At 39.0% G+C, this 15,163-nt stretch overlaps 2 protein-coding genes across 2 annotated transcripts; one reads left to right on the forward strand and one right to left on the reverse strand.

Moving 5' to 3' along the window:
- The first annotated feature begins 1,990 nt into the window (after positions 1 to 1,990).
- On the forward strand, positions 1,991 to 5,757 carry LOC103423719 (serine/threonine-protein kinase BRI1-like 2). Its single transcript, XM_008361801.4, has one exon. It carries the CDS (start codon positions 2,196 to 2,198, stop codon positions 5,625 to 5,627), a length of 3,432 nt encoding a protein of 1,143 aa, XP_008360023.2. The 5' UTR covers positions 1,991 to 2,195; the 3' UTR covers positions 5,628 to 5,757.
- A 4,739-nt stretch (positions 5,758 to 10,496) lies between these two features.
- Positions 10,497 to 13,347, reverse strand: LOC103451514 (protein SHOOT GRAVITROPISM 5-like). The gene is given in 3 exon segments (NM_001293974.1): positions 10,497 to 11,635; positions 12,459 to 12,867; positions 12,958 to 13,347. Coding segments are annotated over 3 exon segments (1,452 nt in total). The 5' UTR covers positions 13,079 to 13,347; the 3' UTR covers positions 10,497 to 10,713.
- Between the last annotated feature and the right edge of the window lie 1,816 nt (positions 13,348 to 15,163).

Genomic DNA, 15,163 nt, shown 5'->3' on the forward strand with positions numbered 1-15,163 from the left:
TGCCTTTAAGGAATTGGGTAGAAAAATGTTAGGAGGCACCAATCTGCTTGATTTTATGTGCTCATCTATCCCACGCTAGGATAAGACCATTTTCGGAGTGAGGCAAAGGCTTTTCTTTACTTTTTTTTTTTTTTTAATTTAGGAAAATTAATGAAAAGTTAAAAAAAAATTCATTTTTATTGAAAAACCATTTTTAAAGGTATAGTGAATAATACTAAGAAAATGTATAAATATGATTTTTCGTTAAAAATGAACAGTACCATGAATGTTTTGTTAAAACTTCATTTTTCTTTTAGAATTATGCTTCCATTAGTTACCTAAATTATCATAAAATTCAATTGCTTCAGCAGCTGACAATTATTTAGTTGTGCAGATGTCATGATCTCAACGTTGCTCTTCTTTTATAAAGTATAGGCATCGAGGGATCATCGGTTGCGGTCTCCTACCTCACCACAATAATGTTGAGATACCATCATTAATCAAATGATTGATGTGAAGTGCTTAGCAATACTGTCCAACCAGTTAAAATATAATTTCACATTTTTTTTTCCTGTTTCATTTTGCCGTTCATACTAAAGATCATCATGCAAAATTGATCTTCACTTGTTAAATTTACCACTCATCGATTACTCTTGGTTAGTCGCGAGACACGCACTAACAACTAATAATCTTTACTTTGTTATTTTATTTTAAACAAGATGATATTTCAAATTACTTTAATCAACAAATAAAGAAATTCGAACTTAAGTGCAAAAGAATATACATTGTCCTGATCAACTGACCTAGCGAACATTTGTGATACAACGATGTGAACTTTAATGAAAAGTTCCCGGTACTGTTCACTTTAATGAAAAACCATATTTTTACACTAAAAAGTCAATCTTAGTACTATTCATTTTACCTTTTATTTGTCCTTATTGTTAAAACTCAAAGTTATTAAACCATTTTCATTAGTTTTCCTTATAACGAATGACAATGTTGTCAATTATTTAGTTTGTTTGAGGCCAATATGATGGATGGCTTGAAAGATCATCATAATATAGGCAAGCAGTAGGATAGTGGCTGACTTTACATATCAGAACCCATCAGAACCCAAGAGAAGATGAATCATTCCATCAACTGTCAAAGTTAAACAAAGCACAAAAATGGTCCGAAAAACCAGCCATAAAGGTCATTACTTTAAATTCTGAGATTAAATGGTTTAAGAACTTTAAGCCAATCCAATCCGGGTTGGAGAGGATGAATAGTATTTCGAATACGATAAAGGAAAAGCAAAAATTGGAGGCATCATAACCTCCCATGCCCAATGCCATTAACCCACAGACGGCAGTGATGATGTTGCCTCCTGTATCTGTGCGTGGGCCTCTCTCTGTTTCTCCTCACTCCCTTCCCTGCTCTCTACATTTTTATCTAAATCATTCCTTCTCCTTCACATTTCAGCCTTTGGTCCCACACTACTCTAGAGTATATACAACCATGTATCGATATCTCTCCTAACAATCTCATCTCCCTTTGGAAATACTATAAAACCACACTACACTGGCCATCAAGTGGATGAAATACATGCAACAGCATCAGCATGATTGTGGAATCCCCATAGGGACAGTGTGTGTGTGTGTATTACAATTTACATATGTAGCTCATTTCACATTCCTACTAGGGAACATTCTCACGCTCACTGACAGAAAGTGGCTCTTGATTCATATACACAGACCAATATTATTTATTTTCTATATATATATATATATATATATATATATATATACACTATTTTTTTAATATATATCGCCGATCTTAGATAGAACTTGTCTGTAGAATGTGGATCCTACCCCTACTGAGTCTCTGACCAAAAGTCAAATCAATCTCTCACTACATTCTCCTCATTCTCTCTCTCTACAGTTGATGCATTCTCCTCAATCTCTCTCTCTCTCGCTACAGTTGATGCTACCCAAGAACCGTATAAGTATAAACCCACCACAAACCTCAATCCAACTCCCTTCTTTTCTTATTCCTTTCCACTTTCCGTTCTTTCCATTTTATTAAACACAGAATAAAGCAACTCCTTTTCCTAAAGCTCCCTCCTTTCCTTTCCCACCAACATTTTCCCATCATACTCACTCACTCACACCCCTCTCACTCTACACATCTTTCGCACTCCTCTCTCTCTCTCTCTCTCTCAATTATCTTCCGGAGAAATGAAACTTGTTTCATCAATGGAGAACTTCAATCCAGCTCAGTTTTTTCTTCATCTTTCTGCAGTACTTGTATTGGTAGGACTTCACCTTGTTCCTGTTTCCACAGCTGACCAACAAGTCACTCCATCGATCAAAACCGACGCAGTTTCTCTTCTCAACTTCAAAAAGATGATTAACAAGGACCCGAATGGTGTGTTGTCCGGTTGGAAGCTCGGCACCAGTCCATGCAGCTGGTATGGAGTTACATGCTCCTTGAACCGGGCAACTCAGCTCGATCTTACCAGTTGTTCTCTTGTTGGTACAATCTCTTTTGAACCCTTGGCCTCTCTAGACATGCTTTCTGTCTTAAATCTGCCTTCCAATAAATTCAGTGTAAACGCTACCTCTTTGCTTCAACTCCCATATGCTTTGAAACAACTCGATTTATCGTTCAACGCACTTTTCGGTGTTCTTCCTGAGGGTGTTTCCTCAAAATGTCCAAATCTTGTCTCTGTGAATCTTGCTTTTAACAACTTAACCGGCCCTCCACCCAAAGATCTCTTGTTGCATTCCGACAAACTTCAAACTCTCGACATCTCTTACAACAATCTAACCGGGTCAATTTCTGGTCTGATAATTGAGAAATATTCTTGCCCTTCTTTGTTGCAGCTTGATTTGTCAGGAAACCGTATAACGGGTTCCATTCCTATGTCCTTGGCAAACTGCACCAGTCTCAAAACTATGAGTTTATCGACCAACAACGTGACAGGCGAAATCCCAAGATCGTTCGGGCAACTCCGCAGTCTACAGAGATTGGATCTTTCTCACAATCAGATAACCGGTTGGATACCTCCTGAATTAGGAAATGCATGCGGTTCGCTTGCCGAACTCAAGCTTTCGTTTAACAACATTACTGGCCCAATTCCAGCCTCTTTCTCCTCGTGTTCTTTGCTGGAGGCTCTCGATCTCTCCAACAACAACTTAACAGGCCCCCTGCCAGATTCTATCTTTCAGAACCTCACCTCCTTACAGAGCTTGGTGCTGAGGAATAACATCATCACTGGATCACTTCCGGGCTCCATATCAGCTTGCAGGAGCCTACAGGTTATAGACTTGAGCTCTAATAAAATATCTGGCGTCATCCCACCAGATATATGTCCCGGGGCCTCCTCACTTGAGGAGCTGAGAATGCCGGACAACCTCATTGTAGGCGAAATTCCTGCTCAACTATCACAATGTTCTCAGCTGAAGACGATCGATTTTAGTTTGAACTATCTCAACGGCTCAATTCCAGCTGAGCTTGGGAAGCTGGAGAATTTGCAGCAGCTAATAGCATGGTACAATGGCTTAGAGGGGAAAATCCCACCAGACTTGGGAAAGTGCAAGAATCTCAAGGATATTATTCTCAACAATAACCATCTGAGTGGTGAAATCCCAGTTGAATTGTTCAGCTGCAGCAATCTTGAATGGATATCACTCACAAGCAATAAACTCAGTGGTGAAGTCCCAAGGGAATTTGGCCTTTTGACACGACTGGCGGTTCTACAACTTGGGAACAATAGCTTGAGTGGCAAGATACCAGGAGAGCTTGGAAATTGCAGCAGTTTGGTTTGGTTGGATTTGAACAGCAACAAACTCACCGGAGAGATCCCACCTCGACTTGGGAGGCAGATCGGGGCCAAAGCACTGAGTGGAATTCTCTCCGGCAATACTTTGGTGTTTGTACGGAATGTGGGGAACTCTTGTAAAGGAGTGGGAGGCTTATTAGAGTTTGCGGGAATCCGACCTGAAAGGCTTCAACAGGACCCAACATTGAGGACTTGTGATTTCGCCAGATTGTACTCTGGCCCTGTCCTGAGTCTCTTTACAAAATACCAAACACTGGAGTATCTTGATCTATCTTACAATCAGCTTCGCGGGAAAATCCCGGAAGAAATGGGGGACATGATTGCATTGCAAGTTCTTGAGTTATCCCACAACCAGTTATCAGGTGAGATTCCTGCATCACTTGGCCAGCTCAAAGATTTAGGGGTGTTTGATGCATCACACAACAGACTGCAGGGTCACATCCCTGATTCATTGGAGAACCTATCTTTCTTGGTGCAAATTGATTTGTCCAACAATGAATTAACTGGCGAAATTCCCTCGAGGGGTCAGCTGAGTACGCTTCCTGCTACCCAGTATGCTAACAACCCTGGACTCTGTGGAGTCCCATTGCCTGATTGCCAGAGCAGCAATGACCAACCAGACACCACTCCAAGCGATCAGGATGAAGGCAAACGAAGCCGAAGGCCATCAGTTGCTTCATGGGCTAACAGCATTGTTGTGGGGGTTCTGATTTCTCTTGCTTCTGTCTGTGTTCTGGTTGTGTGGGCAATTGCAATGCGGACGAGGCGAAAGGAAGCGAAGGAGGTGAAGATGCTTAATCGCTTGCAAGCATCCCATGCGGCATGGAAGATTGACAAAGAGAAAGAACCCTTGAGTATTAATGTTGCCACTTTCCAAAGACAGTTGAGGAAGCTCAAGTTCTCCCAACTCATTGAGGCAACCAATGGCTTCTCGGCAGATAGTCTTATAGGGTGTGGAGGTTTTGGGGAAGTGTTCAAGGCAACGCTGAAAGATGGATCAAGTGTTGCAATCAAGAAACTTATACGGCTGAGCTGCCAAGGTGACCGTGAATTCATGGCCGAGATGGAAACTCTGGGGAAGATCAAGCATAGGAATCTCGTGCCTTTATTGGGTTATTGTAAAATTGGTGAAGAGAGGCTGCTAGTATATGAATTCATGGAGTACGGAAGCCTCGAAGAAATGCTCCATGGAAGAACAAAGACGCGTGACAGGCGGATGCTAACATGGGAGGAAAGAAAAAAGATTGCAAGAGGTGCAGCGAAAGGACTGTGTTTCCTCCACCACAATTGCATCCCTCACATCATACACAGAGACATGAAGTCAAGCAATGTATTGTTGGACAGTGAATTGGAAGCAAGAGTTTCTGATTTCGGAATGGCAAGGCTCATAAGCGCTCTTGACACACACTTGAGTGTAAGCACTCTTGCAGGCACTCCTGGTTATGTTCCACCAGAATACTACCAGAGTTTCCGCTGCACTGCCAAGGGTGACGTCTACTCATTTGGGGTTGTGCTCTTGGAGCTTGTGACCGGAAAACGCCCAACAGACAAGGATGATTTCGGGGACACTAACTTGGTCGGATGGGCGAAGATGAAGGTGAGAGAAGGGAAACAGATGGAAGTGATAGACCAAGAGTTACTTTCGGTAACTAAAGGAACTGATGAAGCAGAAGCAGAAGAAGTGAAAGAGATGGTGAGGTATTTAGAGGTGACACTTCAATGTGTTGACGACTTCCCATCAAAGAGGCCTAACATGTTGCAGGTGGTGGCCATGCTGAGAGAGCTGATATCTGGATCAGCATGTGGAAGTAGTAATAGCGCTTGAAATTTTGAAACAAGTCCATGTTTCCTGTATGTTTATCGATCAATATCATCATCGTTAATCGTTGTAAGAATATTATAACGTTTGTAAGAATTTGTTGATCAAAATCGATATCAAAAAAAAAATTCTTGTACGTAATTTGCACTATGAAGAAAGAGGATTCTTGCTTGCAGGTTCAGTTCGTAAACAGCTTGAGTTGTGGGTGGCATTTGGCAAACCTTGGACACTGTCGGACAATCGGACTTGCTTGTTTGGTAGGCAAACGTTGGATTTGAGTTTTTGACCCAGAGATTCGGTCAGCTTTTTACCAAACTCAAATATTGTGTTTGGGGCAAGTCGCTCATTCCAAAACATGGGCTTTGGTTAGGCTCCATTTGACATTTTAGAAACTTGGGTTGGGTCTAAATTGATGTAGAATCCGGCCCACTTGCAACTTAGGTTTGTAAAATAAAAAAATAAAACAACAAAAATTGTAGGTGCCTGGATTCAATACTACAACTCAGTACCGCGGATGCTTAAGCCATTAGATTTGATGTTTATAATAATTTAGATCTTTTACTTTTAATCTCAGTCATTCATTTTCCGTACTATTCAATGAATGAATTGATCATTATTGACACGAAACTTTATAAAGCAGGCGTATTGCTTTTTCATCTAATTACCCAGGTCGATATCGCATTCCAAGTCGGAGATTATTTTCTATATCTATACTACCTATTACTAAAATACTCATTGTCAATCAAAAGTTAAGGAAAATGTTATTATACCATTCAATGCATAATTGAAAAAATACTACCTTTTAACATAACACTTTTATCAACCACAAGTCAATGAAAAGACTATTACACCTTTCCATACATAATAGAAAGAAAATATCAAAAATAAAATCATGGGCATTAAAGTAATTTCATAAAAAAAATTGATGTTTTCTTTTTCTTTTCTCACCCACATGACATCAAAACACGCCTCTAAGTTAAAAGAATTAAGGGCAAAAGACTGTTTACTACCCTCATGTTCCGTGGTTTTCAACATTTAATACATCAATTTTTTTTCATCTCAGAGTCATACCTAAAGTGTAAATTTTGGGACAGTTTCATACATCCGTTAGTCAAACTGTTAAGTCTCCCGTTAAGTGATGACGTGGCGCACACGTGGACAATGACTGGGTGCCACGTGTCATTAAAAATATTAAAAAATTAATTAAATATTTAAAATTTAAAAAAAAAAAACAAACAAACAAACCAGCCATTTTCCCCCTTTCCCCCCGTGCCCCCAACCCAGAGGAAGAAGAAGGAGAAAAAAAAAAGAAAAAAAAATTGTCTGCCAACCCAGAAGAGGAAGAAGAAGGAGAAGAAGAAGAAGAAGAAGGAGAAAAAGAAGAAAGAAAAAAAACAGAATCTGCAACACCAGAAGAAGAAGAAGGAGGAGAAGAAAAAAAAAAGAAAAAAAAGAAAAACCGTCTGCCAACCAAGAAGAAGAAGAAGAAGAAGAAGAAGAAAATGAAGAAGAATAAGGAGGAAGAAGGAGGAGGAAGAAGAGGAAGAAGAAGAAGAAGAAAAAAACCTGAATCGGCAAAGATGAATTCGTCCCCCCCCCCCCCCGCGACCCACTTGTTCCAACGCCTCCACAACTGTTTGGGTTTTGTTCCTGGGTTCTATGGGAGTCTAATGGTGGTGGTGGTTGATGAAATTTACTTCAAAAATGGCGGATCGCCGTCACACCACCTTCGTCACACCCCTCACGGTTTCTTCCATTTTCACCACCAAATCTCTCCAAATTTGGGATGTAATAGGTAGAGGGAAGGTCATGAACTTGATTCTAGGTGGTTAGGTAGTGCAATTTGCCGGAAAAATGGGTGAAAATTTGTTGGAAAACAAAGAATGATGCAGGTCGGGTCGCGGGTCAATGAGAGACCCGGCCGTTCCCCTCCTTCTCCCCTCCCTCCTTTCTCTCCTTTCCTCCTTCCTCATTCGCCACCTCATTTCTCTCTCCTCCTCCCCTTGGCCGAAACTCTCCCCTTTCTCTCCTGAAACTCTCTTCTTCCTCTCTTCCTTCTTCTTCCTCCTTCTTCTTTTTCTGGGTTGCAAACGGCTTTTTTTTTTTCTCCTTCTTCTTCCTTTGGGTTGGGGGCACGGGGGAGAGGGGGAAAATGGATTGTTAATTTTTTTTTTTAATTTTAATTATTTAATTAATTATTTAAATATTTTTAATGACACGTGGCGCCCAGTCATTGTTCACATAGATGCCACGTCATCACTTAACGGGAGAACTAATAGTTTGACTAATTGATGTATGAGACTGTCCCAAAATTTATACTTTAGGTATGACTCTGAGACAAAAAAAATTGATGTACCAAATGTTGAAAACCATGAAACTTGAAGGTAGTAAACAGTCTTTTGCCCAAGAATTAAAACAAAAAAAACCCTCCCACTACAACATTCTCTTTTTCCCTCTCTCACGTTTCTCTCCAACTTCTCTCTCTTTCCTCTATATTTAAAAAAATATATATATTTACACACACAGTGTGTAAGCTTCGTCTATGCAAATATATGCTAGAGAATATACATATATGACTTATTCGTTCTACATTACATTATATGTTTTGGGTGGGCAAACGAACAGTGACTTCACTTTATCTCCCCCGCTACCTCTTCTTTTCCTATGGCAATGCCCTTTTCTTCTTTTCCTTTTTTAATGTCTGACTTGCTGTGAGGTGAAATGGAAAGTTCCTTGCGGTTGATGTTGGAAAAAGCTTTTGTCTCCATTTATATTTTTTTTGTCATTATATTTACAGTAATGATAGGTAAACTAAATTTGTAAACTAAATTTAGAAACTAAATGATGTATTACCAATAAGAAATAAACACGTTAATTAACACTTAAGTAATTTTCTAATCATAAACTTCTATGTCATTTAGTTTACAAAATTTAGTCTACATATTTAATCTATCTAGCATTACTTTTATATTTAATTAAACAACTTAAAATGAAGTCTGTAGATCACATTTAATAATTAAATATATGTCAACACTGAATATTTATAAGTAGAGAGAAGAAACTGTTGGTACTGGGGTTCCAATATCTCGACTGAATATAGATATCCACGTTTTCACTCTGTGCAACACGAAAAAGGATGAACCGGGAAAGGAAAAAAGTAAGTTTAAAGTAAAAAGAGTGTTCGTAACACGCAAGGGGTATTTTAAAAAGAAACCCTACTGAGGAATGTACGTGAGAATACGAGGGTAAAGTTCTTTATCGATTAGGAATTAAATTATACAAGAGTTTATAAGAGATTGAGTTAGCATACGTGCAAAGCAATAGCTATACGTATGTGCTTCACATCATGTGTTGTCAACATGATATACTTAAAAATTCATCACACATAAAAAAATGCGTGAGAAAATAAGGATAAAATCATTACATTACAAATTAATTTTATGATATAACCTCAACTTGATCAATCTGCTATGCTACGTAGCCAATCCACTAGACAAAAAGGGAAGCCAACCATTAAAAGGTGGGAAAGAGGTGAACGTGGTCCTCACTCTCTCTCTCTCTCTCTCTCTACAAAGATAGAGAGAGAAAGAAAGAAAAAAGAACGAAAGAAAGACAACGACAAAGACAAAGAAAAGCTCAAAAGCTAAGAAAGTTAGAAATGGTGATGAAATGGGTAACCTCTTTTGAAATTTTCTTCAGCATTAAATCGTGTTTTATTTGTTTCAGAAATTAATGAAAAGGCACTGAGTGATCTGCTGCAGGACGACCCCTCCTTGTTTGAATCCCTGATAAAGTAGTATGTATGTGGGAGTCCAAGTGATTGAGTGACCGAGCGAGCGAGTGAGGTCGTGTGTGTTCTGTATTGTTTAAGTTGACAGGGACGAGTAACTGAGCCTAACCATTCCAGCAGTGGCACTGAAAAACATGGTGGTCTTATAATTTTCTTGTAGCATTTAAAAGGATTACAAATGCAGTGAAAACGACCACCCATCTTTCTCTCCTCTCTACTTTTTTCTCTCATTAAATTCAATTTGGTTTCAAGTGTATGTACGTAGGTCAGCTTCTCTGAAAGGTGCTTTCCTTTCATTTACCAAAATGGTCCCAAAACATAATTCCTCTCTCTTTTTTTTAAGTAAAAGGCGGAAGAATAGTTCGCTTTGGGTTCTGTGCATGGATTCGTTCCTCTCTCTTTTAAGTGATAGTGTATTCTACATGCGCTAATCTACTAAGAATAAGCAGTATTATCCTAATTTGTGAGTAATAGATAAAAGATTTGAATTAATTTGGGTGCAAAGGAGGGATCATATTACTTTGACCAATTAGCCTAATTTAAAATTACCATCAAAAGATGATTTTGTTTACATATTTGCTGCCACATTCTCTCAATAATAGGGAAAATAGAATAAATCACTTGTACAAAAGCGTGTGATCTAAATAATCTTATTGATAAGAAATATAGTTCACCAAGAAATGATTTTTCACACACCTCTTTTTAGCTAATCATGCATGCTTAGTCCGATAATAACAAGTTAAGGGTGAGCTTCTAAGAAGACCTAGCTAAACTTGTAAACTGGTTAGATTCAGATTAGTTACGGGTGAGCTTCTAAGTATCGCAAGGTAACAACAAATACCAACCAGAGTAGTGCAAGCACTATATTTCAACAAATTACAATGGACTTATGCTTAAACAAGTAGAATAAATAAGTGTGCTACATCTTGACATATTACATTTGAGTTCGATCTGTTTCGTAATGTTGAATGAATTGAGTATGTAAAGTCTTTTTTCTTCTTGAAACTAAAGTATACATGTACGTATGTATTTATCACCATTTATTTGAAAGTAAAGCAAATCCACAAAGTCATATTTTTACTCTCTTTTTTTTTTTTAATCCTTTTTGTAACAAATGAAGGTATAATATAATTGTTGAAATATTAAATACAAGCACCCAATGACAACACTTCCAACCAATATCCCAAACAATGGTTAGAAATAAAGTGAAGGTCTGTGAGAGACCTTCAAATAAGCGTTGCATGTGAACGAAAACAAGAAAAACAAAGCAAATACAAAATATTACGTCATTACTGATAATTATTATGTGGTGTGATCATGATCTCCTTCTCCTTCGGTTGTGGCGGAGGACATGTAACTCATAGCTAGGGATGTCTCATCAGAGGGTCCCACTCCTCCCAGTGCTCCTCCTCCTGCGGCGGCAGAAGCAGCAGAGGCAATGTGAAAACGTTGCTTGCAAGCTTGACAAGTGATTTGCAAAATGGCGGAGCTGATTCTCTTAGTTGCCTGCTCTTTGAGCAACTGAGCCTTCTCCACCTCAGCCTGCGCTTGCTGCCTGATCCTCTTGGCGTTCGCGAACTCGATCTCCGCCATCTCTATCTGCCGTTTGGCTTCTCGCCGGGCGTCTTCGGCGTAAGACTTTTCAGCCACGGCCAACTTCAGCTCCTCACTCGCAAACTCTTTCAACCTGGCCACATCCGATGCGGGCCCAACTCCTCCAAGAGCCGATTCATTCTCATCACCTGGAGAGTTGCTTGTTCTTATTATATGTGATGAATTATACTTGCCTGATTCATTCTTTTCGTTGTCAAGCTGATCACTTGACGGGGATCCAATCGAGAGCTTCAGATTAGTTGCGTGACGTTTGTCTAAATTTGGCGGGGAAGAAGTATGCGCTTTTGACGACGGAAGGAGCTGAAGTTCCAATATATTTTTATGCACTCGTTGTTGTTGCTGCTGCTGCTGCTGGCGGTTGCAAGAATTATAAGGATTCATACCGTCACGCTGATCGTGATGGTGAGTTGGGTTTGGTCGCACCGGGAGTCCAGCCAATACTACTGGAGCTGCCACATTGTTACTAATGCTGAAATTGGTGTCACTGGAGGGGCTGGTACTCGATGCGGTTCGCGACGAGCAGGCCGCCGGCTGTAACGCTGCCTGTAACTCCGGCCGGACGACGTGTCGTACTGTGCAAGTGTCTTGGTGCTCTATGAAACTTTCCACTCTGAAATCGATCACGACATAGAATTTAGAATGATTCAAACTAAAACTATATTGCTATCATGTTTAAAAACATGGTTTTTCCTCGGTGTCTTTAACAATTAACAACAACAACAAAAATTAGCCATAAGCGGATAAGCCGTTCGTATATGACATATGTAGGGTTACCAATAAACAATTAATTAATTAGAATATATCATCAGTTAATATATATAGCTAGGTAAGCAAAACAAATCAAATGGGGTAGCCCTATATATTTAATTAATTAATTAATTAAAATATAATGACGACGGGTTTAGTGTGTCCAAAAATAGGTAAATTATATATAAGTAATTACATTTTTGAAAACTTATAAACCGGAAACTGCAGTTTTTGGAAACTGGGGAGCTTCAGCGGCCATGAAAGATAGGATGAGGTCATTTGCCACTGCAGGAAACTGATAACGTACACCATTTGAATTTCAAAGAGAAGAGAACAATAAAATTCATCAATGTTTGAAGAGAGAAAAACGTAGAGGTTGCTTGTAGATTTCAAGTTTGTTCTTATCTGTAACAGCTGCTTTTTTTGGCAGTGCTTTTAGGGTTTGGATGAACCTATGAAAGAGGAGAGACGATAGCAGCTTATAGCTATGTCCTTTGCAATAAATGATTTGGGATTTTAAAAAAACCTGTCTTCAGATTTCAGATAATAATTTTGGCCTAGTAGCTAGTTATTTTTATCAACAAATATATCTTCTTTTTTTTCAGAAATAATTAAAATAGAAGATTTGGCGATATTAGTTCTCAGTAGATAACAAATTTCTAATATTTTAATTTAATTTAATTTACCTTGAAAATACCCGGCCACAGTCACAGGAATGTCCTCTGGTGCCGCAGGTTTTGAGATGTGCTTTGTAATCGGACTGAACGGCGTAGCCTTTGGAGCATTTGCCGCAGACCCACTGCTTGTGGTTGCTATGTTTTCTTCTAAAGTGTTTTTTGATTCCGACGAGATCGCCGAGGGCGTGGCAGGGGTCGTGGTGGAGGCAGCTGGGCTCCGGGCACACGAACACCCGCTTCTTGATCACCTGATCTTCCGCTATCTCTCGCTTCAGCAGCTTCCACGGCACCTTGTGGCGCCTCCTGTGCATCTGCAGATTCTGGTCTCTCTGAAATCCCTGGTTGCAGATCTCGCACACGTACCGGTCCGATTCGAGTAGGGTCTTGGGGGACAGAGACACCACTTCTGCATCCGGATCTATAATATAACCAAAATTAATTAAACCATAATAATTAAGAATTTTAAAGAAAAGGGTTTGATTAATTAACTGAATGATTTTATTTTTACCTGGTGTGCCTGTAGGTCTTCTTTTTCGTTTGTGGGTGGCTCCGCCATTTTCATGGGAGGAAGAAGACGGAGGAGCGGAAGAAGAGGCCGCGGTGTTGTTGTTGTTGGTGTTACCGAACATGGGTGGATTTTTGTGAGGATGTGATGGAAGAGTTTAAGTAAGAGAAGAAGATGACTAAGAATCAATCAATCCCTACATACACACATGTCTGCAGGTAAAGCTGGACTCAGTAGGTTTCAGCTTTACTTTCTTTCATCTCTCTCACGGTCACATATGAGAGAGAAAGAGAGAGGAAGAGGAAAAGCTCTTGCTTTCTGCAATCCACTTTTCCTAAAGCTTTAAGCAGCTTTTAAAGGCTTTTTAGCCAGGCTAGCTTTTCTTCCATTGACCCTCCACCTTGAGCAGGTAAGGTTGTGGCAAGTCTGTCCTGTTTATAAAAGCTCGCCTCTTCTTTCTTTCTTTTTTCTGTACAAGAAGGAAAGAGATCTAGAGAAAAAAAGAGAGAGAGAGGAGGTTGGGGCTGGCTGGCTGGGTGAGGGTGAAGGTGACCCAATCACACGATTCAGTGCAGCTTAAAACTGAGAGCCCCCACACACATCACAGAATTAGACAGAAACAAAAAAACATCCTTCCCGTAAGAAAACAGTCATTACTCGTCACACTGTAATTTTGCATGAGGTAATGCATACCTTCCCAGTTTACCCTCTTCCACGTGAGCTCTCATCCTCCCCTCACGTGACCCTCTCTCTCTCTCCCACTACAGAAAAAAAACAAAAAACAAACAAGAGGTAAAGTCTGGGATAAAAAAGAAAAAGAAATAAGAAGTTACTAATTAACTGTTCACATGGTCTGGTTTAACGAATCATGATGCCCAAGCTAATCCGGATTAACATGTTTCTTGAAGCAGCTTTTGGAAAGGTAGAAAGTAGTAGCACGATTAGGGATTAGTCATTTTCAAGAGGGCTGCCAACTGCCGTAATCATTTCTCTAAGTTCTATTTAATTTCGGATTTTCCATCTTATGTAAATAATTATATATGTAAATTGTAATGGATTAGCATGATTAACAATATTTCTTTCATGTATTCATTATTCACTTTTTGAAAATTGCTCAGAAAACACATGTCAAATTAAAGTTTTCACCAGTGAAGGATGGGGTTTTAAGAACGAATAATTAGCAAAAGGAGAAGATGCTTTATTTACTTGTTGGGTTGGAAAGTATGGGGAGAAGGATTCTCATCACATGCTGGCATGCATTGCTGCATCAAAAAAAAGCAATCATCCCTCCCAAGTGTTTGTGATTCCAAATCTTATCAACTTTTCTTAAACTAATCCGTTTCCCACGCAGCAAAACAAAGCTTTAAAACTTTTTGTTGACTTAGCCCTAAAGTCCGATTAATTATCATAAACTCAACTTAGATCTTAGATTCTTAAGATTTAATTCATTTTAATTTGATTAACATATGGAGATCGAGTACCACTGCCATATCTCCTTGTAATAGATTTGAAATTTTCTTGTTTATTGTGTCACCATGAATTGAACTATTTCAATTGAATTGGACTTTTGCTCTATTTACTATTTGGTGAACGTATAAATATTGGGACTAAATTATTATATTGGACAACACTCCGGCATATTTTGTCATGTCCAATCTTTATCCCGTCACATCGACTAAACATTTTCCTAGTTCTTCGTTGGGAAGTGCTCGAAAACTCCGAATTGAAAAGCAATGTACGATCAAATATTACAAATATCTGAGATTATATTAGCAATAGTACGGAGATGTGTTGGTTTTGTTCAATAATTTTATGATGGGTAGGGGCAAATAATCGTATGCTAAATTGTACTCAGCACGGCATACCACGAGGCCGAGGGCCTGAGGGATTTTGTCTGGTTTACTTTTGTTGGTATTCGAAGAACTGAACCAAAGTTGGCATCGATTCCATTCTTTACTGCTGCACTGAAAACAGAAACGGAGAAAACAACAAATTAAAAATAGTATTCATTTCAAAAGGGATAGGTTTGAGAGTGCATTTTTGCTCACCATCTTCAAATGATGCTAATGTTTTCTACTCTACTTATTATTCTTGGATGAGTTCAAGTTTATAGATTTGTGTCTATTTACTATATCAATATCAAAATTTAAACTTATTTAACGGTAATAAAAAAAGATGGTGAACATTACCATTCATGAGTATGAAGTTC

Source organism: Malus domestica, chromosome 13 (assembly GCF_042453785.1).
Source record: "Malus domestica chromosome 13, GDT2T_hap1".
Taxonomy (NCBI): domain Eukaryota; kingdom Viridiplantae; phylum Streptophyta; class Magnoliopsida; order Rosales; family Rosaceae; genus Malus; species Malus domestica.